At 40.6% G+C, this 25,203-nt stretch overlaps 1 protein-coding gene across 3 annotated transcripts in view; it reads right to left on the bottom strand.

Moving 5' to 3' along the window:
• Nucleotides 1-2,904: 2,904 nt before the first annotated feature.
• The window catches only part of PRIMA1 (proline rich membrane anchor 1), a 47,645-nt gene continuing 25,346 nt past the window's right edge, over nt 2,905-25,203 (bottom strand). The window contains exons 3-5 of one of the 3 annotated variants that reach the window (XR_011903764.1): nt 24,875-25,004; nt 10,131-10,356; nt 2,911-7,443 (exon numbers count right to left, since the gene is read on the bottom strand). Coding sequence is in view for 2 of the 3 variants with exons in the window: in XM_072338433.1 (XP_072194534.1) it covers nt 4,645-4,852; nt 24,875-25,004 (338 nt within the window). In the remaining variant the exon portion in view is untranslated. Of the gene's footprint in view, nt 7,444-10,130; nt 10,357-24,874; nt 25,005-25,203 lie in introns of all 3 variants that reach the window. The other 2 variants (XM_072338434.1, XM_072338433.1) reach the window with 2 other exon arrangements.

Here is a 25,203-nt window from a genome sequence, read left to right as displayed (position 1 = left end):
ACTGCTGCTTTTCTTTATATTTTCTTTTCTGCTTCCGACTATGGCTGTGTTAAATGAAACCGTAAATACTGAAAGCATTTCTGTGTGCGTGTGCAGGGGGAAGTGATGCTGAACTTAGAGGGAAATTTATTCATGTTCTGTCTCAAAGTTCTTTTTGTGCTGCACAAAACCCGGTTCAAGAAATTTATATCAATGCATAGGAAGGAAAACCAGCCAGCTGCTACTTACAAAGAAACTTCCTTTCAGCCACTGTGATATACAATAGAAAGTAGTTTCAGGGAGACCAGTATATATACCACTTACATGTTTTTATGGATGCTCATAGATTAAGGAAACCAGCAAACCAGAAAGAGGACTTGATGTATCTAGCCAGCACTTATTATAAAATCAGCTTGTTGTAGCTTTGCCATCTATACAGTGAGGCAGAAACTAAAGCCTGTGTAGGATTTTCTTTTGTAAATCACTGGGGGAAGCAGAGCTGAGTCTCCAAGGACTACATTCATCCTGCCCAGCCACCTCTCCAGCATCATGGGAGGCTGATCACAAGCTCAGGTCAGTGCAGCAATGCATCTTTCATGGGTGTAATACACTTATGTCGTTTTATGATATACAGTAAGGGGGAAGGGGAGGCTTGACTACTCACCCCTAACCTCAGCCGTGTGTTGCTATACCTTAACTTGTTCAGTGACTGTAGTGGCAGAACCAAGGGGTGCTGGTGCTGCATCCTGTGCCCAGTAGCTGAACATCCTTCCCTCTCCCTATAAAAAGACTTTGGGGGTTGGATGCCTTGCCCAGGCATTGTTGTCTTTCTCTGAGTTCTGAGAAAGAAACACTTGCTGGGGCTTACAGAATGTATAGATGCTCCTGGCAGGATGGACTGGAGCAGGAGAATGCTATGACAACTCTACTCAGATGCTCAAAGTAATTGGAAGAATTGCTAATCTGCACGGTTATGCCAAATTGTGCTATGATGCAAGGCAGGAGCAACATGACAAGTGTTTAAATGTGGCAACGAGTGCTTTTGTTTTAATTCTGAGCAAAAATAAAACAAGTTCAGAATATGCCAGGAATGTCAGTATTAATATTCCCGGTACTTTTTTTTCTGAATGCTAAAAAAAAAAAATATTTAGATTCAGGTCATTTTCAAGGGCAACTCCTCTCTAAGACTGCAATTAGATAATTGTTTCTGTGCTATAAAACTGGTTGAGGATCTATTAGTCATGAAAGGATAGCGAAGCTTACATAAAATCTTTATTTAATGGAAGATCAGCTTGGAGGAAATATTTCTGATGGAAAAGAAATAGCTAAAAAGAATGCTGACACATTAATAACCCAAGACCAACACATGAGGATTTTTAAACATCTGGTAGCTTTGGTGGGCAAAGACTACACCCATGTTAATCAAGCATGCCCAAATAAGGGCCTCTTTCAGAAACAAAGAAAGTTGTTATTTGAAAGTAATTGTACTGAACATCTATTAAAATGATGTAGACCTTGGCAATGCATGTGATCAGATGAAATCATTGAAATGATAATGATTGTGTATTATCAAATCACATAATACACCACATCTCCCTCATTATTCTTCTCTTACTCCCCCTCCAAATAGTATTAAAACCTACTAACTTAATTACTCTCTTGGTATCATAATGCTGGTTCCCAGTGATGGGGCAGAGAAGGAAAAGCACACCAGACAATACCAGGCTTCACAGCAAGGCGAGTTACTCGCTGTGTCTCCTATTTAGTAATATTTTCAGCAGTGATAAAACACCTTCAGGTTTTTTTTGTTTGTTCTTTTTTTTTTTTTTTTTTTTTTTTGTTTGTTTTTGTTTTTGTTTTGTTTTGTTTTGGAGCTCTCCTGCACTGTTCCAGTCTAATCAGATTTGCACCAAATACTCCGGTAGTTCACCAAAGAGCACCAGTGCTTTGGTTGTTTTTTAATGGACTCATGCTTTGGTTCATACAACCATTTCACCAGGACTAAAGAATACAAACAGTCAAATGGCAGTGCGTTATTGACTGATATTTTTATTGTTACTAGGACTTGAGGGTCCTCACCTGAATTTTACTAGGTCTGTTCTCTACCAATGACTAACCAGTTTCTCCCTGCTGTGGAAGTCTCCTCTTCATAGTGAGGTGCTTCTTTCTCTGCTACAGGCTGGAAGTGTGGATGTTGAACTGGCAGCTTTAATGTCTGAAGCAGAGACAAATGTCTTTTAGGGGTATTTTCTTTTCCTGTGGTCACCTGGAAATTCTAATGTGGGGGACTTCTTTCACAAAACACAGCTAATAATTAAGTCTCCCGGATATTACAGTACATAGCATAGTGGTTATTGCTCATTTTTATATTTGTGCTGGTTTGGGGTTTGTTCAAGAGATCCTGTAAAAGGGGATGAGAAATTATTCACAAGGGGCCAGTGAAATCTATTGAGCTCTATGAATTAGGCAGTCAAATCTTTGTTCCATGGGGAAATCCCATCTAGTGAATTAAAGCTAACCAAGATGACTCTATGCTTAGAATAAAAATCACCCCATGCAGGCCTGTATACAGATGATCTTGTTCAGGAACTTGAAGGTGTCTGGAGAGTTATTTCAGGCACTACTGTTGTTTGAACAAGCAAGAACCCCATTGTGGGATGAGGGTAAGAAATGGACAGGGCTAAAATCTTGTAGTAGTGCACAGGACTGGGACTGAAACTGAGGGTTGGATGAGATGCACCAGAGCCCAACCAGACATCAACAGCCACAAGCTGTGCTGAAACCAGAGCAGAAAGCACGTTTAAATGAACAGGGTAAATTCAGCAGTAAAAGAAGTGCCAAAAGAGGCACCACAGTCATTTCTCCCTGCAGCATTTCTCTTCATCATGTCCCAGCTCTCAGCTACACAACCCACAGGACACATGAAACTTTTTACAAGTACATTTTTATTTAAAATAAAAATTAATTATGGTGCCTTTTTAAAATAGGGTACTGCACAATCTGTATTTGCAACACAGTTTTTGGTACGGAACATACTTGTTGAGCAATATCCTTAAATACTAAATATACATTAATGGCTTGTTTGAGAAACATGACAACATTAATTCTGATTTATTTTTTTTCTCTTTAGTTATTTAACCACCGATACAGATTTCCTATAAATAATATTTGTTTTCATCTGTACATGTGGTACACAGTCAAGAAGGCAGATCTTAGAGTATTTACATTCATGCATTGATTCAAACACACTATTTTGCAGTTTAAAATAATACATTTTTGTTTGTACAGATGCAGGGAGCATTGTAAATACATATCTACCACAGGCCTGATTCTCCATTGCTTGGCAGCATCTATGGCCATTACCTGGTTGGAGAAGCAGGGCCACGCTCGCTTCACATGCTATGCATGACCATATGGCATGCAAGACTGGACAATTAGGTCTCTATCTAGATATATATCAACATATTTATATCTTAAACTTGGTAGAACTCTCCTCTTTCCTTCCATGTCTGTTTTTGCAACATCTATGCAAGGTGGAGACGCACTCCTGGTCACAGCCCTATGGTGGGTCTGAGCCAGGGAGGGCTGCAGGGCTGAGGCTTCCTGCAAAACATGAACATGTCAGCTTCACCTTCCTGCTGAGTGCTGAGCAAACTCAATGCTTTGTAGCTCAGGCCCTTAAAGTGCTGTCTATGCTTGTGTTGGTACTTAAAAAGAAATGTTAATTCTCTCCCTCAGACTGAACAGTGGTTTTCTATTTTGCAAGGCTTTCTGTTGGTGGTCAGAGGGTTCAGAGTAGAGCACTATACTTTTGCCTAGAAACAGGCCATCTTTGTAACTGCTGAGGATCTGGCTATTTTGTGAATGGAGCTATGCAGGACCTTTCTGCACCTAAAAATAAACTTGAGGTGCTTGTAAAGCTGTATTTTGAACTCCCAGTTCCCCAGATCCAGGGTCTCTGCTTAGTTGAGCCCTTATCCATTCAGACCTTTCCTTCCTTTTGTATCTGTAATACAATTCGTAATCCATTTGTAATAATGGTTCAATAATGAAGAATAGAAAGAGCTTTCAGAAGAGCTTTCCAAATAGTCTGTAGAGCATTAGACAGACCCTTAAACCACATAAGAAAACTTTAAAAATCATTCCCCAGAGACACTGCCTTTCTGGCCTGTCTTTTCTGAAGACTTAAATCTGATCCCAGCATACTTTTCCAAGAGACTTTCTGAAGATCACCTTAAGATCACCTTTGATGCATTGTAGTCAACTGCATTTAGGTGCCCAGGACCCTACAGGCGAAACTGCCCCATATGTAATTTTCTACTTCTCCCAGACTTGCAACTGTGTAAGTGCTGAGAGAAAATGACTAGAGAAGCAGGGAGAAGCAGCTCCCAGCTTGTCTGCTACTGCTCTTCTGTGGCCAATAGACTAAGAAGACACATGAAGGAATGTTTACTTATGAAATGCTTTGGGCAGTACAAATATTATGTAATGATATTCCCAAACACATTTATTTAATATCAGCATGTTGAATATAATAGCATTGTAACTCTGCCTGTGCAAGTAAGATACGTAGACATCTCTCAAAATACTGCCACAGAGGTGTTAAGTATTTTATCTCAATTATACAGATGGGTAAATTGAGGCACAGAGAGGCAAAATTACTTGCTAGTAAACAGCAGATGAATGGCAGAGTTGAAAATAGATGCCAGTCCCCATGTGTGGCTCCTTGAAATGTGCTGCCTCCCTGCTCCACATCAGGTTTGAACATTTGTCTTCCACTGAGAAGACCTCTGGGGCTTGTGAGGGGTTTGCTCGTGGGTAATGTCGCGCATCAGGATTTTCTGTCAGTGAGTCCATTTTACCACTGACATCACTGAAAATAAGATAGTATCCACTGATCATCTCTTTAGACTTGTTCTTGTAGAAACAGACACTACTTGATGAACATAATGAGCTACAAATCCCTTTTGTGATTTTGGCTTTACAGAACATGCCTTTAAAGCTTTAATTGGAAACAAATAAAATCAAGAACCCTTAGGAGAAAGTGCTAATCCTGAGCCTGTTTCATGCTAAACTCATCTGCATTCACACTTATACTCTCAGCTAAACTTGCAACCAGTCTCAGACTGTATCACATTTAGGCAGAATGAACTGGAGTAAAAAAAGGCAAACATTGGTAACTACAACAAAATAAATGTTATAGCTTAAAAAATATTCTAGAAATATACGTGTGATATTTTTATTATAGTATTTAGGGGCTAAGTGCTTTAGGCAATCAACATTTAGGATACTAGACTCAAAATGTAAATTCTGTCATTTTAATCTCACTTTGGATGTAAGAGCATATCGCTGTATGTTGTGCAAGCACACAATGTAAATATGGAAGGTAATGATTGTACTCTTGGGCAAAGGGTTACTTATTCCCTTTAACTTTTATAATTGCATTCACTGCTCAAGAAAGTCTAGCTTTTAAAAAATAATTTTGTGTAGCTAAACCTTTAAGTAGTGGTGACAGGCCAAAAAGCTAAATGAATAACTCCACAAATTCCTCAATGGTGGTATATAGCAGCAATTCATTTTATCATTAGAAAGATGCTTATATTTACATATACTCTACCGGTTAATAGGTAATAGAATATTAGAGGTGGGCGTGATCTGAAAATGCTGATTTGAACACTCTGGAGGTTATTCAGGGAAGGTGTTCAGAACTTTGTCTCCCTCTAGGCCAAACTCTACATCCTAGAGGTAGACTAGATGCAAACAGGAATGTGTTCAAAATCTGGTTTCTGCAGTTCAGGCACATCCTACATCGAACTGAAAATATCAGTGTGTTGCATTAATGACAGAAGTGACAGCTGGGGAACAGCCATGTCCCAGAGCAAGACTGAGTTGGTGCCCAGGAGTTACTCACAGACATAAAAACCAAATGGAATTGGTGCTTAAGGTCCAGACAAGAAGCAGGATAGAATCACCATGTCGTTACTTTCAGCACAGAGGTAAATGAAGCCATCCGTGCGGTGATGGGACACAAAGGAAAGTTTTCAGGAGATGGAGAAAGACCAGCAGCTTGACTGCCTTAATCCCAAGTGTTGCTTACTGATTCTAACCTGAGGTCATACATGAAATGAATTTGGGTGGATTCAGCTTTGCTTTAAGTAGTCAGTAATCTATGCCATGGAAAGTACCACACTAAGCTATTACACTGAATTTGGCACGATTGGCAGTCTCTGCCAGGAGTGGTGGAGACTGAATTAATGTGAACATAGCCAGCTTACCAGGCCCTCAGAAATGGTCCTCCAAGTCAGATCTACAACATTCTCAGTGGATCAGTTCAGTTCAGGATACTCAACGCTTTCAGGAAGCAACACTAACCAATGAATGAAGAGGACTTCAAAGGGCTGCTCATCCTTTCAACACAATCCCACCCAAACACTCCAGGATGTAAACAAAAACTTTCCTGTAGGGGTTTCCCTGGCAAATCAGCATGAAGCAAACACAGAGGAATGTGTAGACTTTCACCAAAAAAGAAGTTTTTAAAGAGAAAAAAAAAAAAAAAAGAAACATGATGCAAAAAAAGTAGGCTGATTACAAAGTAATAATGTTCAAAGCACCTATTGATCATGTCCCTCATTAGCAAAGCTAATGACTAAATTAATACTTTTTCTTTTGCCTGAAAAGTCTTCAGCCATGGAAATTGCATAGTCACCAGACCACAGACAAATTTCCTGGGATAAGTCACAATTTCATGCAATTTTTGGTTTCTTGATGGCTTAATAGATTTTTTTACCTTTGTTTTTCTTCATCTTTTTTTTTTTTTTTTTTTTTTTTTAAATGAAATAATAAGAATGATAAGAATGAATGAAGTATAAGCATACAAAGCTGTGAGGTCCTAGGTGAAAACACTGCTCAGGCTGGAGAAGTATGTAGGTGACAGCTCCACCATTGATCCTCAGTCTCATTTACAATAAGCTGCTGCCACTCCAGCAGATCACTTTTTCTTCTGAAGACCCTATTTAAGGAGCTTTTTGGGAGTGCTCTATTCAGACTAGGAACTGAGGGAAGAAGAAACAGGAGGCATCATGATGTTGCTTTCACAAGATGCAGCATGCAATGCTTTGTGATGCCTTTTCTCTGGGCAGCTTGAATCTACGTCCCTTGGAGAAGGGGATTATCCTCCCTTGGAGAAGCAGCAAGCCTGAAGAGCAGTCTGCTTTTCTCTTCTGAATCACTGATACGTGCGCTATTTCTGAAATGAAGTCCTTGGCCACAGAGCTCCTTTCGTTGCCTTATTTCACCCACCTTGCATATTCCATGCTGTGCTTTAAAAGTTTACCACCTCCTGAGAGTTAGTAGGATCTCAGGGATTATACAACGGCATTGTTATCAACTGTTTTGTTGTTTTGGGAGGAGGTCATTGCATATTCAGCCCGACTGGTTCCATTCTCTTCTTTCCTCATGGGTTTCCTTAGGTGATCCAAGATTCGGTGATGTGTAGGTAGGGTGAGAGGAAAAGAAAGGACAGAGATAAACATCTTATTTCTCAATACAGAAAAGCAAGGACATTAAAAGGGGTGTTAAAACATTGACTTTTTCCTTTCTATTTTCACGTTCTGGACAGAGGTCAAATCAGCAGTTAAATTTTGTCAAGCCTGATGATTCACCTGGAAGGTGAGGGATCTGTTCCTAAGCCACGCACAGGGCTAATTGTCTCCTCATGGCAACCCCCCCAGCTCTACAAGCTCTTCACTACCTTCATCCCTGGAATGGAGGCACAGGCTGAGGCTCTGCATTTGCCTTTCTCCTCCAAGTGCAACACCATTCAAACTGTGCTGATGGCCAGTTTTGTCCATAGAGGACCCAAGTAACTCACCAGTTCAGCCACTCAATAGTCATCATAAAAACTCCAGTTCCGAAGAGTAGGTGTAGATATGTACATCTGTGGTGATCACCCCAGACACTTCCTTCACCGTCAGTGAATAGAAAGAGGTACTTTTAAAACAAGATTAAGATCATCTGCAGTGGATGCCCAAAATTAGTCATATTATGCCCAGGGCATCCCTGTTTCTCTGCACTGCCTGTGAAGGAAACCTAGTTCACTGTCTCAGAGAACTCCATGTAAATGTTGAAGCTATTGGCCATTGGCACCATTCTGGTAACACAGTCCAGGTCCAATAATACTAATTGCGCAGCAATTCAGAAAATGCCCAGCAAACGCAGAAAGCTAGCAAGAATCTGTGAATCACTCAGCAAAAGCATCTTTGGGATTTTCAAGTGACTGTGAAGGTGAAGACAGAGCGAAAGTCCTGTAACAATGTTAATTCATGTAAATGGAAACATTTCTTTGCTCAGAAATGGTGTACCCTTTATTTAAAGCCAAAGCTTCATACACAGCAGGAGGCAAAAGCTTTGTGCTTTCCAAAAATATATCTCACACGTTTGTGCCTTGAATGTAAGGTGCTTGTAAGGGCAGAAGGAGAGATACATAAAGTAAAACATTTCCTGTTATTATTCTTAGCATCATTTAACAAAGCAAACAACAATTGATAAAAAATAGTTAACAATATTTAATTTTAGCAGATAAAAGCATTAGTGAACGGTACATTGAGAATTATTACAGGAAGGTAAGTTTGTTTCTCTTGTAATCTTGCAGAAAATACATTTGACCATGATGTCTTACTCCCCTCTTTAACGAGTGAGGGTTAAAGCTTGTTAAAATTAGCTATCAGTCCAGCTGTTAGAGAGTGAAAATGGAAGGGAAGAGGAACCTAAGAACTTTGTTGAACTCCATTTCAGCTGTTAGCACCTCGTGCCTGCCTGGTTTTGAGAAAGCTCCTGTAACTCTACCTATCATGCCATTGTAAAGCAGCCTCCACCCCCCATTATCCAGAGAAAAGGAGAACCTGATGGCAGCATTTCCCCCATTTCCTCATGGGCAGGCAAAATGCTGTGGCTCTTTTTAAACTCCTCTTTTGTTTTCAAAATTCATTTTATTTTCCCGTTCCAAACATGACAGTTGGCTTTATGAACATTTAAACAATGAAGACATTTTGGCCACTATCAGCTCTGTCTTCTTCTTTCTTTATCTTATTGTCTTAAGTGTTTCTGTACCCTTCCAGCTCTACTTGCTTTCCCTATCTAGACTTCTTTCTTCAGGAATTATCTTCCTTTCATGTTTATCTACATGTTTTTTTTTTTTTTTTTTTCTTTTTTTTCTTTTTTCCTAGAGGTGATTTCAGGAATGGACTCCTCAGTCCTCCTGAAACTGCCCTTTTCCCCTTCTGCCCTTTTCTAGCTTCTGTTTTTCTTGCCCAGGAGCAGCTGTTTGCTCTTCCACTTGCCCAGCATGGAGCTGAGTGATTCAGAGACTCCCCTCTGACAGCAAGACCTGTCTGAAGAGCCTGCTGGAGAAGCTGCCCTTGATATTGTACTGCTTGCAATGGAATTCACTGGAAATTATTTGTTCAGAGCCTGAAAACAGTGGAATGCAGATTTTATCAGGGTTCTGCTGGTTTTCTGCAGCTCCCACATCCTCCTCTGCCTTATCAGCTGCTCAGGGTTAGTGTGAGTGAAACAGAACAACTACCTTGGGGCTCAATGAAATGGTAATTTGAGGCACTTACTTATTCTTGGCAGAACTGAAGTTCAGGCTTGCAGACTGCTCTGCTTAACTCCCTCAATTTATTTCCAAATGCATGACAGATATAGATTTGGGGTCCCACTTGCCTCAGTTACACCATTTAAATCATGGTCTTGACAGTGCTTTATGCATTTATCACATTGATTAAAATTGACTCATGCATTTAGGTAACTAAAGACTTTTTAGTGTATTGTGAATTTTAAACCACCTTTCTGCATTAGGGTACTAGCTCTTTTTGTGTCTAACTCTGTGTGTCATTATTTCTTTTTCCCCTAAATTTTTACTGATCCAAGTACACAAGTTCTCCTTTTACATGCCAAGGAGAACCCTATTACTCTATTTTCTGCCTGATAAGTAAAGTTATACGTGACCTTCCTACATGTAATACTTCAAGATCCCTTTTATTTGAAATGCTGTGGCCCTGTATTTTTCCATTTCTGTTCCAAGGTTGCTCCTCACTGGTAAGAACAGATGAGTCAAATTAGTGAGGGAAAGAGCAGGGAACTATTCATACCTGACATACGCACTTGGTGGCAGGTGAAACAGGCTGCTGAGTGCTTTGCATTGCTTTGCAGTGTGATTTGCTACACACTTGCTTTAGCAAGCAAATTGTTGCACTCTCCATGCAGTTGTTTTAACTGTGAATGAAAGATAACTTCAACTCTGCAATACACGCCTGAAATGATGCATCTGAGTCCATAATGACCTCTCCACCATGTATGCATTAATTTGCAAGAGTCCTAAAATCAAGAAATCATCAAATAGCCATTTACTAGAGCATTTCACATGCTAAGCTTCAATTTCTGATGAGGTTCTGGTAACATAACATGATACATTTTGTTTGAAAAAGAAAAAAAATAAAAAATCATATTGGCTTATGCCAGCTCTCTGCAGTCCTGTGTAAAGGTCAATGTAATGATGCACATTCAAACAGGATTTGTATGTTCTGACTTTAGAAAAGATCCTTCTCAGTGGGACTGGAGAGAGAACTGGAAAAAGGAAAAAACTTATGGGCTGAGATAAATGCAGTTTAGTAGGAAAGATAAGGAAGGGATAACAATAATAACAATATACAGAACATGTGATGCACAACACAACTGCTCATCACCTGCTGACTGCTGACCAGCCAGTCCTGATTAACAGCAGCCAACTCCCCACGGCCAGCTCCTCCCTGTCTTATTGTTCAGTATTTCACCATATAGTATAGAATATCCCTTGGGCCACTTGTCCCGGGTTCTGTCACCTCTCAACTCCTTGTGCTTCCTGCAGCCCCTTTGCTGGCAGGGCTCCATGAGAAGCTGCAATATCCTTCACTTTGTGTAAATAATGCTCACTACAACTGAAATCCTACATGCAAAACACAAATCCAAAACAAACCAGCCTTTATAAAGAAAATGAACTCTATCTCAGCTGACACCAGGACAGGAAGACATTTCTTGGCACTTGATCATGTCTAATCACAAAACTCAGCTGGTATGTTTGAATAACACCCTCCTGCCAGCTTTTACTACTGATGTAAATTTAGCATAGATGTAAGTCTATTTTTGTAATACAGTATTGAAAAATAAAATACATGACTTTTTTGATAAAAACATTTTAAAAACATTGATAAATTCACCTCCTGCCAGAGCTCTGATACTCAGCTCAGCACTGCCAGGAGATACCTGCCTTCACTCGGGATTTACTGGAGGAAATGTCTATTCTGCTTCCTACAGGATGGGAATAGAGCAACAATTTTCTCTTTAAAAATGCAGTCAGGCACTATGCCTTCCCCGCTGTACATTGTTTGAGGAGATGCCCAGTGCCCAGATGACCACAGTGCAAATCTGCTCTTTCCTGAACAATGGTACAAAATTGTAAACTATACTTAAAATGTACAATAAGGAAAGATAAATAGCTGCAGACCTGTTCTACTGCAAGCCCCACAGTGACTCCAGAGCCCTTCCTGTGCTTGTACATGCTATAACTTCAAAGCTGTTCTCCACAAGAATGAATATTTTATTAGCTATCAACACAGAAAAATGAATGCTTTTCAGTAAAATTCGATATCATACAACACACTTATTTGCTTTACAGGATTGCTCTATCCTCATGTGTACAAAGGAAATACCCATGCTCTCTAGGTACATTCAGTGATCCAATAGCAGCAGCATCCTTCTGGGTTACAAACTTTTCCAAGAAATGGGGTAGATATCTGATACGTTTATTTTCATACACTTTGCTGCTGGAAGCCCAGAGAAGATGGTGTGTGGGCTACAGTCATTCTACAGAAACATTCTCATTTAGCAGATATGGACATGGAAGAACAAATGTTACAATTTATTATTCAGTTACTGGACCATCTCTCTCAATAACCAGAATTTTTATAAGAATGCAAAGAAAGTGAATGAAGGGTGTTTACATCTCAGCACTGTAGGTGTTCATCAGACAGCAGCTCGATTCATGTTGGGCATCAGCCACCAGAGATGAATCTGTTCCCATAATAGCAACAGCTGGGAGAAGCAAACTTGCTTTCTAAGACTGGTTTGTGAGCAGAACCCCTGCTAGAGAGGCTCAGTGCACTAAAGAAAGTTGATTTATGGGAGACATCTGTCAAATCTAGAAACCTTGTGTGCAGCTGCTTACCAGGAGCCCTGCCTCACAACCAATCTAGGCTGGCCAGCCTGGTGCGATGGACCAGATACACACGGCTCATGCTTTCAAGTAAAAAGGAAGGTCACTTCTCTGAGATGGTTTTCAACCCCATAGAAAGGGAGTCATATTCTGACTTCCTCTGACTGTCTCAGAGAGATCAGAAAAGTTCAGTCTGGATATTATTTATTTGGCATTTTAAAGTTAGAAACCAAATTAGTCCTAAAGAAGAAAAATCTTTGAAACTTTAGATTTTCTCTATTCAATTAGACATATATAGACCATCAGTCTGTCCACAAAACAAGCAGCACACTATTACTTGTAGGAAGATGTTACTGGCTCAACTACTTCCCAGGTACAAAGCAAATGATTTACAACTATAATAAAAAATAGCTCCGTCTGGACAAGTTACTCAGTTAATCTCCTACATGGAAATGGAGAGAAGATCCGTACAAGTGCATTTGCTAGAACGGATATGCAAAACGGAAGAATCTCTTTCACAGCACTGCAAATCATGTTGCATCAATAGGCTTTGATGTAGCCCTAAGATAATGTCTCCTAAGCAAAATGTCTTCTTTTCCAAGTGTTCATATGAGAATTTTAAAGCCTGCAATTTATGACTCTCCCTCACAGCTACATTTAGCTGACCAATGTCTGGGCTATACTTAAGCAGGTCCTGAAGGCATGTGGGCAATTTCCACTTTGGGGTGTTTAACACTCCCCGGTGACAGCCAAATCCCCCTTGCTGTGCAGAGATTGAATGTCTAGTCATTGCTGAGTGCTTCTCTCAGCAAAAAATAGTTCCATATGGAGCTGCTCTGCAGCCATTCATCAGCACTTAGAGGCCCCCTGAGCTCTTAAACAAAAAATCAAAATGCAGTGGGCAGGGCTCCTTCTGCAGAAATGCACCTACCCCAGCCCACTGTAGACAGTGGGAATGCATCTGATAGGAGAATTTGGCTTCTTCAGACCTCAAGTAAATGCAGTAGATTGCCGAGTCACACATGAAATTTAAGAAGTGGAGTTTAGCCTCCATTTATTTTCACCAGGGCAAAGTCACAGTAATTCCACAGGCTTTGGTGGACTTGAGCAGGACTTGTTTTGATGTTCCAGAGGAAGATCTGGCTCTGAGAACCTATGGTGATGCAACCGCATTAATACTCAGCCTTCAGTTAAACCAGCTTTAGAATTATGCTCCTTACTTACCACTCACACAAAACCTATTGTAAGAAGCATCCTTAGTACTGGACAATTGACTGAGGTTAACTGATAAAAGTACTTTCAGTGACCCCTCGTGTTACATCCCATCCTCTGCACTCATTATAATGATCTTTAAAAGGTTTTATTGACTAGTGAGATATGACAACTGACGTTATCCATTGGGTATTCTCACTGTGAAATACATAATCAATGTGTTTTGGCGAGAAAAGGAAATAAGATGAATGGGCCTAATGTGAAACAATGAGCTCATGTGGCTGACCTTTCAGCTTGGCAAAAAGCCACTAAATGGAAAAAAAAGAAAATAAAAAAAAAAAGAAGAGACACTTAAATCATGAAATAAAGGCACCTTACTTTTAACAAAGCCTAGAAACATCTGGAGTATGGCCAAGGACACAGCCAAACAACACAGAGACAGGCTGGCATCACCGGTACATATGTAGTGTCCTCCTAACTGAGATTGTAGGTAACTGTTGTGTTAGGTAGGATTTGCCTTAACAAGTCTATAATTAAAGAGAGAAGCCACCTCAAATTTCTGTTCTAACCTCTTATGGAAGACAACAAACGTGCTTGAACAATTTAATCTAATGAAAAAAAAAAGGGGGGGGGATGGGAATGGTTTCAGGGAATAACAGAAAAGGAAAAAGGCTGTTTAAAAGGAGAAATAGAAAGCAGACAGGGGTAAATTTAAGCTGGAGATGCAGACAAGTTTTCTGTCCTCAGAAGAATAGATGTTTGAATTGGGACTGCTGGAGGAGGAAGCAAGGAGGAGCGAGTGAATGTGACACAGGTTCAAGGAGACCGATACATGTACGGTAGTGTATAGGAAATTGGTAATCACAGCCTGAACCTCTGATTAACCACCTGAGGCAAGTGTTGGGTCATCTGTGGGAGCACAGGTGAAGGTAATTCAGCTGTGCTCCTGGAAGGGGTGGAGCCTGACTCCACCTCTCCTAGACTTCATTTAAGGGCTGACCACCACTAAGGCACTATTTTTTCTGGAGATTGTTCCTTTGTGGAGATTGGGTGACCAGCCTCAGCATTTTCCATCTAGATTGAAGGCCTCAGAATTGGTGAGTTTCTCCTATAGATAACCTTTGGCTATCAATTATACTACCATTCTTGTGTTATCTCCTACTATACACTACTATTCTTGTATTATTTCTTACTCTACAGGTAGGAATTGGCTGTGGTTTAATGTGGCAGGCAGCTAAGCACCACACAGTTGTTCACTCCCTCCCTCCCATGAAGAGAATTGGAAACAAAACAGAAATTGTTGGTTGAGATAAAAACTACTTATGCAGAAAAGTAAAATGGAAAAAAAAATGTAATGATATATGCACAACTTGCTACCTGCTGCCAAGCTAACAATACAACTACCTGCAGACTGATGCTCTGCTGCCAGTATAATGTCTCCTTACAGGTTTGGTCCTTCATTTCTGTATGTGTGTGAGAGCTCTCTGTGACCTGCACAAAAATAAGCCATGCACGTTCCCATGGGTGAGGATGTGAAGCAGCAAACTTTGCACTGATCATCTGCCACCTGCTGCTAATACAGAACCATGAGAGCAAGCCTAAACTTGAGATCTTCTTTTAGTCCCCCAGCACTCTCCAGTCTTTCTGGTACAGACTGAACAACATTTATCACTGTTGTGTACTTTCTGTCCTCAAAGTGCTTAACAAACATTAAGAAAATCTGAAGAAATGTGCTATTTAAATGCCCACTATATCAATCCTAACTAAAACACTGTTTGTTTTATACAGATGAGGCAACTTAAACATACATGTTGAACAAAACATGAGAACAGTCTAATCTCTTTATCGGCTATGCTGGCCAGTAAAACCAGTTATGAACTATTACATAGCTGTGCTCCCAGGTAAAAGTTGCCCTTACAAAAGAGTATTTATATGGGAAGTGGAGGAGGGAAAGCTGCAGGAACTGCACCCTATGTCTGCAAACTAGCTGGTAGTTGTTGTATGGTCCAATAGCGAATTGGACTATAAATAGGGAAAAAAAAAATGTGGGGTTGAAGTAGTAAGGTGGAAGAGAGAGCAAAAGCTACTCTCCAGTGCTCTCCCACAGTCTTTGAAGGACATTACATCTCTCGCAACCCAAGCAATTATAGATATTGCCATTCTAGGCACTGGGCTTTTCCATCCCCCACACAGAGTTGATCTGTGCTACTTTGTGCCCAGATTTTTTGCTGAATGCAGATGGCTAACTGCATATAGTTACCCTGCTATTTGATCCCTTGAATATGTAGGTAGCAGCCAGACAGAAGGGCAAGACTACTGCTATTTCAAATACTCATTTGGGTAGAGTTTCACATAATTATTTAAACAGGTGCATTCTGTGCAGGTGAAACAAAATTCTCTGCCTATTTTCTGGTACAAAAATGTCTCAAATAGAAGACTATCTACGGGACAAATAAATGCAAGGAGCTGAGAAGAAAGCTAAAATTTGTAAAATAGACCTGCAGCTTTCTGTATCACTTTTCATTTGAGGCAATTTGCCTCTGCTTCCAGTTAGAGTAAAACCAGTGATTTCCAAGCAGCTGCTCCTGAATACATCCAGTCACAGAGAAAAGTCTGCAAAGCCAAATCCTTCTCTTTGCAAGAAAAATATGTACCCTCCATAAGCTGACTGTACATGGTAGTCCCAGCTTTCCCATGTTCCAGATGTGCAACTGGGCAAGTCCATACGGAGGCAGTGCAAGCAGCAAGTCGTGTGCACCCTGATGTATGCACAAAGATTGGGATTTATGGAGTTCAGAAGCTAAGTAGATTCAGCTAATTGTAACTAAGGAAGGATTCAGTTCAGTCTGTCTCCACGTTCAGAAGACCACAGGGCTCTCAGGGTTAAGAGCGACTGAAGGGAAGAGCCAGATTAGCACACAGTTACCACTGCTTGGGAGTATTAATGTCTTTCACAATGTTTTGTGCCACTGCCTCCGAAAAAAGACATCAAACAAGGCACTGCACAATTTCTCCATTTGGGGCCCTTTTGCAAAAATGTTTTAAGGCAAAGGCAAGAAAAGGAACAACCTTATTTTCCTATTTTTGACTTGTAAACAGAAGAGATCAGACTTTCTGTGCTCTACTCCACTAACAGGCCTTAGCTTGGGGTAAGAGATGCAGGGATGCTCCTATCTCCAAAAATGCCTTCCAACATAGATATTTAGCAAACTCTCAAAGCCAGACAATCTGGAAGCATGTTTTCCAGCCTGATGGTATTGGAATGGGTAACCACACACCTGCTGATTGAGTAAACAATTGAGGAACAAGGCAAGCATGTGGCCAGGCAGGACCAACCCAGCAAGTACTATATTCTCCCACACTGACCTACAGAACATCTTGCCTTTGCAGCAGGGCTCTTCCAAAGTGGGAGCTGAGTGCTGCTTTGCAACCCAGGAGCATTATAAATACGTAGTACTGGGGTGCAGAGAAGGAAGGATGGTTGAGCAGAAATCAGATTAAGTGCAGAATCTGGCACTGACTCTTGTAATGCCTCAAGTTGTATGACCTCTTGTATAGCCTCAAATTGCACCAGGGTAAGTTTAGGTTGGATATCTGGAAAAACTTCTTTACTGGAAGGGTTGTTAAGCACTGGAATGGGCTCCTCAGGGGGGTGGTTGAGTCACCATCCCTGGATGTGTTTAAAAGCCTGTTTGGATGTGGAGCTCAGGGACATGATTCAGTGAAGGGTTGTTAGGGTGGTATGGTTAGGTCATGGTTGGACTCAATGATCTTTAAGGTCCTTTCCAACCTGAGCAATTCTATGTTGATTAAACTTCATGTGGTTGGTGACTGCCCAGCTCTGTAACTTGTCAAGATCCTTCTGTGAGGCCTGTTTGCTCCTAAGGGAGTCAGCAGTTTGGATGAAAGTGATGGGAAGAACTGGTGCTTTCCTGCTCCATGGGCAGGACAAGCATGTGGTAGCCCCAGTGCAGAGCAAATCAGGTCCAGACAGAGCCTACCAGGGACAGCATTGGACCCACAGAGGAACTGTTAAAGGCAAGGTACTCATGCATGTGGCTGGGTTCAATTCTGGCTGTTTTGGCTCTTTTCACGCTGTGGCAAGAGGGCAAATACCAGCAGTGAGGGCAAAAACCAGGAAGTTGGCTAGAGACAACTAGATATGACTTGAAATTCAGTAGAAATAGCTGGAAATAAACATAGGGTGACAGCAATGAATCAGGCCCATACTTCTCTTTTTCTTCCTAAATTGTTGGATTTTAGAAGGCCTGCAAATCCTCTCTGTTTGCTGAGCCCACAGGGAGCTGCAGCAGTTCCAACACTGGGGAAATAAGGCTCCACTGCTCTGACTCCAGATGCGCTGCAAATTCTCTGTGGAAAGGGACAGGGAATGATAAAAGCACACAGCAGGTTCTTAGGGGATTCACTTAGTGTAGAGGGAATTTCTGTGTGGTACAGTGATGGAGTAACTGATTCCCATCCCAGAGCCAAGGGTACAATTTCTTCTGCTCCATAAAACAGATTGTTCTGGGCATCCCCGTGTGCTGCTGCTGGGTTTTTGCAGGCTGTAACACAGACCCTCAGGTACAATAGGTAACCCAGACAGAAACTTTCCATAGATGTCCCAGCACACTCTGCCAGATACATCTCAGACACAGTTGTGATTTTTAATCTGCAGGGTCAACCACAAAAGCTCTCATGTCAGCTTGCAGAAGTTTAAAAATCAAATGAATTTCTAAGGAATAGAAATGTACTTCTTTGCCTTGTGGAGTTTTGAATATGTATGAGTCTTGAGTTTAAAGTCCATTTTAAGAATAGTAGGTGAAAAGAGTGGGTGAAGAGATGAAAAGCCCATTTCAAACCCTAATCTCATATTTATACATATTACTTCAGAAGCTACAGCTTCAAGAAAAACAGCATGTAATAAAAAGTCATTTTAAAATCATTGAAATTGGCAAATCTTCCACTTTAGAGCTCCAGTGTCTGCTGTATCATTGACTTATACATTTTGGGAATATTTCAGCTAGTACAACTAGATTAACATGAGCATCACACAGGTGAAATTCACCTGTAGCTCAGGGTTGTGCTGAGGCAGTAACTGTAAATTACTTTCATCTAGTGCAGGATTTCTGCCCATTTGATGTGCTAGCCTAATCTGCAGTGGAAAACAAAAATGGCAGGTCACCAGTCATGCTGTAGATATCCATGTTATAGCAACCATGTAGATTAGACCACTCTTCTGTCTTCTTACTGTTCTGTTGCAATTAATGATGATTTTGGACTAGGCTGTGCTTTATCTCAGTACTTCTGATAAGAGATAGCCATATGGCTATAGAAAAAGGGACTTCTTTTTGGGAGTGCAAGCAGTACAAAATGAGAAACAGAGGGCCATGGTCTGTCCAGTAGAACACACACAGTGTCTCACTATAGCTCCTGTCTCTGCAGGATACTCGATGTTTACCCTTTGCAAGCACCTGTCTCATTTTTCTAAACAAATCAACCTCCTGAAGCTTGCTCTATCTACCAAAACTAGACCTTGCAGTACACAGGGTCCATAAATCACAGGGCAATGTTGAGCACCCTAGAAAACACCTGAGCAATGAATTTTAAGACAGTATAAATATGACCTGTCATTTTATTTCAGTACAATGTTTTTTCCTACTTAATCATTGTTTGAAGGTGAACTCACTACCTATTTAAGGAATTGCATATTTAGGCATTTATGGTAACTTTCAGGCTATAAGATACATACAAACCTGTTGAAGCTTGACAAAGTTAGAGTACTGAGTAGAAGGTATGTTAAGTGAGACTTTGCTATCATCAGCTTGCTTTCCTTGCTGACACAGCAAGAGGGCTCTTTGTCAGCAAAACCTGTGGTGCAGCTGAGCAGAGAGATCTGTCCTAAAATGCTGCATAACCAATGAGTCACATCCCTAGGCACAATGAGAGGCTGACAGGCCATCTCAGGCAATATGGATGTTCTGGAGAAACCAAGTACAGGCTTTTCATGTATAGAAAAACATCCTAAACATCTCTTGCCAGGTTACAAAGCCTGTGCATCAGCTAGCACAGAGTCTCGGGTGCTCAGCTTTGCTCTCTGCTTTGAGACTGGAGGGATGGCTCCAGAATCTTAATTTTATATAGACAACCAGAGATTTATTTTTCCCTTTTATATAAATGCCTCACTCTTCTCATAGTAAGGTATCGACACACAAGCGAGCTGAAGAAATTGGATTACAAAATATTGATCCCTTTCTCCCCCATTTAAGCTGTTTTATTTACCAGAATTTTCTCATTAATCCACTTTGCTGTGTTTACTTCCCACTTCGCTCTTAATGTCTTACCATGGTTCAGGTGCTTGCATGGTAAGGGTATGCTGAGAAAAGCTCAGGAGGCAGCCACCTCCAGAGCTGATTAAGAAGAACAGAGCTCCACTTTTTGTTTTTTGAGGCTGCACTGATTTAAACCAGATTAAGATTTGTTAGCACTGCTGGCATTCATGGTGCACTTGCCCATGTCCAGTCCACAAACCACATAATATTGATTTGACTTTGCTCCCTCCAGCCTGTGCTTGGATTTCCTGGTTTTACTTCTTGGTGAGTGTGCTCCAGGGAAAGGGCATCAGGTTTTCAGAGGGATAATTGCTGGAGAAATACCCAGAGGTAGCCCAGATTTGGAACCAGATATTTGATTACTCATTCAGATATACAAAGTGTTACAGAAATCCCTGACTTTAAGCGTACTATCTTAACCCCTGAAATGAGAATTCCCACCACCTAAACGAGTCCTGCCATGCAGTTATGCCTGTTCTAGAAATCTGCAGACAGAAGGTGTCACAGACACTGATGGCTGCCTGAACAAAGTGCAGCACATCCAGCCAACCCTTAGATTCTTTTCTAATGTCCTTTGGGAGAGTTTCTTAAAAGAAAATTCAGATTTTTAAAAATTTATTATTATTATTATTATTATTATTTAAGAGGAAATATCCTTCTGTCACTATGACCAAAGAGAATAGCTGTTCCTCTACTGAAAAACTGGGATTGCTGTCTTCAAGTGTACAACTACACTGTAGCACAATACAATCTCTTCAAATGATTGACAGAGCTGATCTATGCAGCTGCAGACCACCAGCATCACATGCAGACATTTAGAACTGCCCCATAGGTATCTTCCCAAGAGTTTAATTTGTCTGGCAGTGCTCTGAGTATTAAAGCTGATTTAAGTATTTTGGTATTAGTTCCCCTGTGCATCAGAAAACACAGGAGTGAATTTCAGCATTTCTTATGAGCATTTCATATGAGAGAATTTAATATTTCCAGGGGAGATGTGTGGAGATAACAGCAGACTGGCTTGGTCTCACTCATTATCTTATACAAAGAAGCAGCAATTCACAAAGCTGCACTTCATGACAAAAAATGGCTTAGTGACAAAAGCTGTTGATAAGCCAAACTCTTGGCTTACAGAAAGGAAAACTCAGGTGAAATATTATATACAGATCAAATAAAAATAGAGCTGAGTTATGATACCTTAAGGACAGGTACTCCCTGTCTTCTTCCAGCAGAAAAACAGACACAAGAGAGTTGAATTGGGTCTGGCCCTTTGAAACTGGAGATTTTAGCTTAAGCGTAATAGCATTTTTCTGCTTTTTCTTTCCACTTTAAATTTGATTCTTATGAAAGAGAGGGATTAGTACAACAGATTCCAGCTCTGTGCAAATAAAGCTCTGCCTCTACTCTTCTGTTAAGACATTTAACACTTGCTATACCCTACAATCAGATAATTGTTATTATTTCACTCTTCAGCACCTGTTTAGTGCCTATACTGCTAATTAAGATGAGCCTCATGCTTTAGGCTAAGTAGGATATAGATATTATCTATGGCCAGGCAATCTTCATCTGGAAGACTATTAAGCAGAGAAATATAGAATCAAGCTATCAAGTTAGTCCAGTTATGCTCCTTGCAATACATAATCCATAATACTTAAGGATTTGTCACTCGGTGATACACACCACATGTGTTTATTATAGTTTAATTCAGATTGGCTGATAGTATGAGTTTTGCCCATGGATAGATGTACTTCACAAACAGCTCGTGTTCACTTTCTTCTTGGTATTATTATTTCAGTTTATTTCGTTGTTAGCTGATGGGCTTGTGAGAATTTTAAATGTAGTTCCTGTAGGCTCCAAAAAAGATATTGAACCATCTGCTGCTGGCAAGCCAGTCTTCATGCTTACTGATGCTTTCATTTTCTGCTGCACCCCAGGCTCTCATCAGAGTGAGAGTTTCCAAATGTGAAGATGTGGACCATCCCCAGCTCTTCCAGGAAGAGGCAGAAAATTCCTGTCTAGAAATTCTGGAAGGTGACACACAAGGTTTTACAGAGCATGTATTTAGATAATAATCCTTGCCACTTTTGCATTTACACTGCTAGCCAGACAGCAAATGTTGAACCTAGCAGGCAGCTGTGAGATGTAGGCAAATGGTTTGATATCTGTCTCAGAGTGAAGAAACTAAGCAGGAGAGGGTCTCAAGAGTCAGTTCATGATGGACATTGTGAATAGTTCCTTCCTAGCAAGTTCTGCCACTCTCCTGGTTCCCCTTGCTGCACCCTGAGCAATCAGCTAAATGGGAAATGATGCTTTGCCAACTTGGTAACCTCCAGACATGCCTGAAGTGGCACAATGAAGGAAGAGATGCTGTTCAGTGGTGACCCTCATCCTGAGCTAAGAAAGCGTCAGCATGGGCAAGGGTGGGATCTTCCAACTGGTTTCTTATTTCTACATAGAGAGAAACTGCATGGGCCTTTCCTTGGACAATAAGGGTTATGCCATTTCATGTCTATAACCCAACATAGATACAGTTGAAGGAGGAGCATCTGAAGGGGATCACATCTGAAGGGCATGAGAGTATGATAAGCAGACAACATGCTGCCCTGGTGGTGGGAGCCAGATCTGTCAGAGACACTGCAATGACAAACATCGCACTTCCAGGATGCAAAGACATGAGGGTCTGGAGGGACTGGAGGGGAGAGCTGGTATGATGAAGGTGTAAGAAAGGATGGGACAGAGCACAGCTACAGAGCATGAGACCATGAGCACACTGGAGGTACTCGGCTTCAGTGTCACTCAGATTAATATCCTTCTTCCTTCCTTAGCCAGCTCTACCTCTCAGCAAAAAAATAGAGTGAAGGATTGAAGGATTTCTCACACTAGCTAAAACCAATTCAGCTCAACAATATGTGATAATACTCTGTGTTGAAGGCAGAGATGCTTCCCTTGTGAAGTGTCTTATCTTATTTCCCAGGGCTTATCAATAGATATCCTTTACAATAGATCAAGAAACCTGAGCAACTGAGGATGCTGCCAGGCACTTCAAGGCATCTGTTTAACAGTTGTTTCAGAAAGAACTCATTGATGAAAAGCAACGCTCTAGTTACTCTGTAAAAAATATAATTAATAAGATTTTCCTTCCATCCATCCCACAGATGAGCAGTTTTCAGCTTAGCATTTGTCAACACTGTGAATGTCAACAATGAGATAAAAGAGGAATTTTCACTTTTCTCTGAGCCTAATGCCAGTTCAAGCTGCAGACTTGTATGTTAATTTTCTCACCACTGACAAATAGCTGTTGTCTTCATCAAGCATCTGCATTACCCTTCACTGACATGAGACACAAGAGAATTGGTTATGTGAACTCCTATAGCCTTTTCCAGGCAGCTCTAAATTTGTCTGATTAAATTTCTTTTCTGTATTTCCCATCTACCAGCAGCAGAGAGCAGATCTGAAGAGCATTTTTTTTTGCTAAGCTCAAGTTGCCCTGGAGAGTTACTGCTCCCATCGGCATATTTTGTAGCCTTGGCAGAAATCATTCATAATTTGACATTAAGCAGACAAATGCAATAGCTGTTGTTGAAAAAAATACAACTTTACATAGGGAATTCGACCAATCCCCTGTGAATAGACCAAGGTAGATTACGAACTACAAGCAAGAAATTTTGCTGTGTTACCCATCCAATTGGACTCTGGTTTCAGTCCTCCATGGATGATTTTTTTTAAAGTGAAAGACACAGTGAAAGCTTTCCAGCTCCTCAAAACTAATGACTGTTCATTTAAGTTGTACTAGAATAGCAAAGATACTTATGGCAGTTTAATAAGGTAGTAGATACAGATTTCTGTTTTCTTGTTTGAATTCTCCCTTTTTGATGCTCTTGGATATACTATCCTCCAAATCCTGCATATGTTTTTCAGACTAACAGAAAGTGTAATGTGATATCTATGTAATGTGACCACTGTGATATCCCTGCTGGGGCTCATCAAAAATCTTGCAGTTGCACACAAATAACTTTTTCATGAAAATTATTTTCTTTTCCTATTTTCATTACCTCAGAAAGATCCCCCAAACATCTCAAAGCTGGAAAAACATCACTTTTCCAGACTGAGATTGAGATGTCACTGCAGCATCTCATGGGAGTTGTGATTATTGTATTCTCTATGGTGAGCCGAGTGAGCCAGCTGCAGTACAGTTCCTGCCTGAGACACCTACAGAATGAAATAGTAACACAATGAAAACCCAGCTGTGGGGTGTCCTCAAAGAAACCCCATCCATGATGGGAATACAGTTTCTCACAAGGCACTTTCTTTTCTAAATCCACGTATTGGACTCACAGTCAGAGTCTTCATATAGAAGCTTTCAAGTTTTGACTTTTTCCACCAGAAAGTTGAAATCCTTTTGTAGAGAGATGATCTCCCATCCCATTTTTCTGTGTAACTGATGTTAAGGCTATCTAACTGCCTGGGGTCTCAACAAGCACATCTATCACAAAGCCAGTGGCAGAGGAGCTGAGATGGTTACTACACACAGTATTGTACATAGGCTTCACATGGGCTTTTAAATTAAAAGAAGTAAGTTTTGATTTTGATTGTGTAGGTTGAAGCAAGAGTAAAAAATAAGGGAATAATCAAGAATAAGTCAGAAGTTGAGTCTCCAAATGAAAAATTACACAGATTACCCTGCAGTTTAGGTTAGAATATCTTGCATCAATTTAAAATGTTGCACTTATCAATGGGTCTGGGCCAAAAATCTCACATCCCACATATTCTCTTTTAATTGAAAGCTTATCGACATTATTCAGCATGCTGCAGCATTTCAACTTTGGGGAAGTTGATGTTAACCTAAACATTGTGACTTTGTCCCATTTCTATTTTTTTCTCCTCAAACCCGTGGCTGTGCATTGAACTTCATCCTTTACACAGACAGGAAAAGGTACATAAAGCAATTTTCCAATAAAAACACACACTGACCATAGGGTACCTCAGTCTGTGTTTTGCCCTTAGGATGCATTTGAAGAAAACCAAGCCAAGTCTTGGATCAGCTTTTGCAGGATTACATTGCCCTAAGCACATTAAACACACATCTGTACATCTGTAGCCTTACCTTTTTATGGCTTTGTAGCAAATGATGACAACTACAAAGAGGAACACTAGTGTGGCACAGCATACTGCAATGATAATAACCAGGCCTGGCCACCAGGTCTCTTCAGTGGGGCAGAAGGTAGACTTGGGAGCTGTAATAGAGTGTGGAAAAACACATGAATTCTCTCATATAAGCAGAATATAGTCAGAACCATTTCAGTCCCCCATAAAGCAGCACATTGCCAGGGCTCCAGATTCATATGAAGAGGCTGCCTCACATTTAGGACAATTTATATTTTTCCCCCAGTCAATCCCCTTGTTTGGTACTAAATATTTTTATCATGGTTTCCA

The sequence above is a fragment of the Excalfactoria chinensis genome, chromosome 5 (assembly GCF_039878825.1).
Source record: "Excalfactoria chinensis isolate bCotChi1 chromosome 5, bCotChi1.hap2, whole genome shotgun sequence".
Lineage (NCBI taxonomy): Eukaryota > Metazoa > Chordata > Aves > Galliformes > Phasianidae > Excalfactoria > Excalfactoria chinensis.
This window is presented reverse-complemented; position numbering and strand designations above follow the sequence as displayed.